The following is a 2,680-nucleotide window of genomic DNA, read 5'->3' on the forward strand; positions in this document are numbered from 1 at the left end:
TGTCGTAGATAAAGCAAAAAATAATTTAGTCCGAAAAAAATGCATTCGAAATTCAGTCGCTGAAAAAAGTGTTTCAGTGGAAAAGAAAAAAAAAAATAAATATGAAAAATAAAATTAATTTAAAATATAAAATTTAATTGTAATAAATTAAAAAAATAAAAAAGTGTGAAAATGGCAAAAATAAATTCAAATATATTCATTGGCTTTAAAAGTGTTTTAGGTGGGAAAGATAAAAAATATAAGAAATAAAAAATATAATAAAAAAAAGAAATAAAAATAAATATAAAAAAATAAATAAAATAAAAAAATAATAAAAAAATATAAAAATATAATAAAAAAATATAAAAAATAAATAAGAAAAAAAGTAAATATAAAAAAATAATAAAATAAAATTTTTAATTTAAAATAAATATGGAAATTTAATAAAAATAAATAAAAAGTGTGAAAATATAAAAAGTCAAATATATATCCAGTTTTAACCCAATAAATGAATTTATAGCAGCGCAAGAGAAGTTTAAAAGGTATGTGGTTTAGTTCGATTCTATTAGTCCCCACTCTGTTTTTGGTTATTACTGTTTAAAAAATATAATAATGGCCTGGGTAACTACAATGAACTTGGCAGAATTAATTTACACAGATCACATAATAAATTCTGAAACTGGAAAGGAGGATTTAAACCATAGGGGACCTGTGAAAGGTTTTTATACCCTCCAACATAAGGTGGAGTGTATATTACATTAGTCATTTCATTCTCAAAACCTCGATAAATTCACCGGACACCCCGCAATATACATATTACGGATCAGAATAAAATTCTATGTCGATTTACGCATGTCCGTCTTTCTTTATAGGATTGTAAGGACTTCAGCCTTTATAAGAACTTCGGTTTTGTTCCAAAACCTGCAATAATCTACTATTCTCAAATTTTTACAGTTTTTTTAATTTTAAAGTTTAGTATGCTTTGCTATTTGTAAAAAAATATCCGGGACACAAATTAAATTATTTCTTTCGTAAACTTCTAAATACTAAAAAATTAAAAAAAAAAATAAATTAAATACTTTCGATAAAAATCCAAATTTAAACCCGCCTTCTCCACAATGCCCAGCAGTAAGAAACCAGCAGATAACAAACCCCCCGCAACACCCTCCTCTGAATCTCTTTGTACGAAACAATACAAAAGTAATACCAGTTCCTACGTTTGGTATCCCTCTGTGAATAATGTTCAGCAGATTGAATATGTACGCAAACTCGAATGTGATTATGAACAATTACAATCCTCCTTTTTAAGTTTAACTACACAATTTGCCCGGCTACAATTTCGTTTGCGTCAGCTAATGCAGGCTCAGCCAATGGAACGTGAAAAATTGCTGCGGGATTTGGAGAGAATTGCCTTTGAAGAAGTCGATCCGTATGGTCAGTGTAAACCTGAGGAATTGCCACGCATCGAGAGGGATAATCAAAAAATGGGTAATATCGAAATGAAACAATCATCGATGATATGTCGCCTAAGGGGGCTAATAGCAGATTTGGAAGAGGAAAGTGATTGTCTTGTGACGGAATATCGTAATGATCCGGCATGGGAATTGGAACAAAAGGAAAAATGTCAACGCAAAGAGGTAGAGATGCAGGCGTCTCAGTCATTGACGCACACCAAGTCAAAGGAATCGATAAAGGGGAAATAGAACGATAGCCAATATTCCTGTAAGGGAGACATAAGGGGAGATAAAATAAGTTAAATTACCTTTGATGCAACTTGCGTAGCCAATCTGGCTCATCTGCAACCTCATGCAACGGGGTCTACTTAAGGCGAATTCAAAAGGTATTTTGTATAAAAATTGAAATAAAAATTTTTACACTATACAAAATTTACAAAAGTTAATCTGAAAATAAGTAAAAATTATGTTAGGTTCGGCCTAATCGAATTTTTTATACCCTCCAACATGAGGATGGCAATCAAAATATCTAAATTTAATAGGGGCTCCTAGGAGAAACCGCATGGTATGATAGGACCTACCGAAAAATACGTTAGCAAACGATTATTGTTGTTGTTATTATTCTTAAAATATCTAATAGAGGGGTTATAATAAAACGTAGACCAATATTAATATACAAAATAATAAATTATTGCCTATTCGGTTGACCCGACTTAGGTCAATATTAATAATTTGTAGTGGGGAGATGAGGTGATACCTTAACGAAAACTCAAAATACCAAATTACAGCCAATTCGGTTGGAAAACGTGGCTTTCGATAATTAGATTAATATTTTTATAAACATTTCTAGGGACATTCTCGTTGGTATTTTTTCCAATTCTTCAGAAGTTTTCAAAACCTCTACTAGAAATATGTATTATTATATTCTATTTACACTGCAATAATTTATTAAAAATTTACAATTTCCCCAAAACTCCCATTAACCCTACGGTCAATAACCGGGTACATTTGTACCTTTTTTTGAATAAAAATGCTGTAAAATTTTTAATACTGGAGATATTTGGATCAAATTTTGAGGAATCATTCTTGAGGTATTTTCACACATAATCGAAGAAAAAAATTATAAATATTTTCAATATATATAATTTTTACAATTTTTTAAAGTTATTACCTACGTTCAATAACCGTGGGATCCAAAGATAGATCTGTAACTCATTAAAAAATGGGACTATCGTGAGGTTTTTTGT

The 2,680-nt window shown here is 29.9% G+C and overlaps 1 protein-coding gene across 1 annotated transcript; it reads left to right on the top strand.

Annotated features, from left to right (window-relative positions):
- Nucleotides 1-1,097: 1,097 nt before the first annotated feature.
- On the top strand, nt 1,098-1,682 carry LOC133329084 (RUN domain-containing protein 1). The gene has a single exon (XM_061537583.1). The coding sequence runs from the start codon at nt 1,098-1,100 to the stop codon at nt 1,680-1,682; it is 585 nt and encodes a 194-aa protein (XP_061393567.1).
- Nucleotides 1,683-2,680: the final 998 nt, after the last annotated feature.

Source organism: Musca vetustissima, unplaced genomic scaffold, assembly GCF_032173495.1.
Source record: "Musca vetustissima isolate MV318-11 ecotype Yass unplaced genomic scaffold, APGP_CSIRO_Mvet_v1 utg24653, whole genome shotgun sequence".
In the NCBI taxonomy this organism is placed as follows: domain Eukaryota; kingdom Metazoa; phylum Arthropoda; class Insecta; order Diptera; family Muscidae; genus Musca; species Musca vetustissima.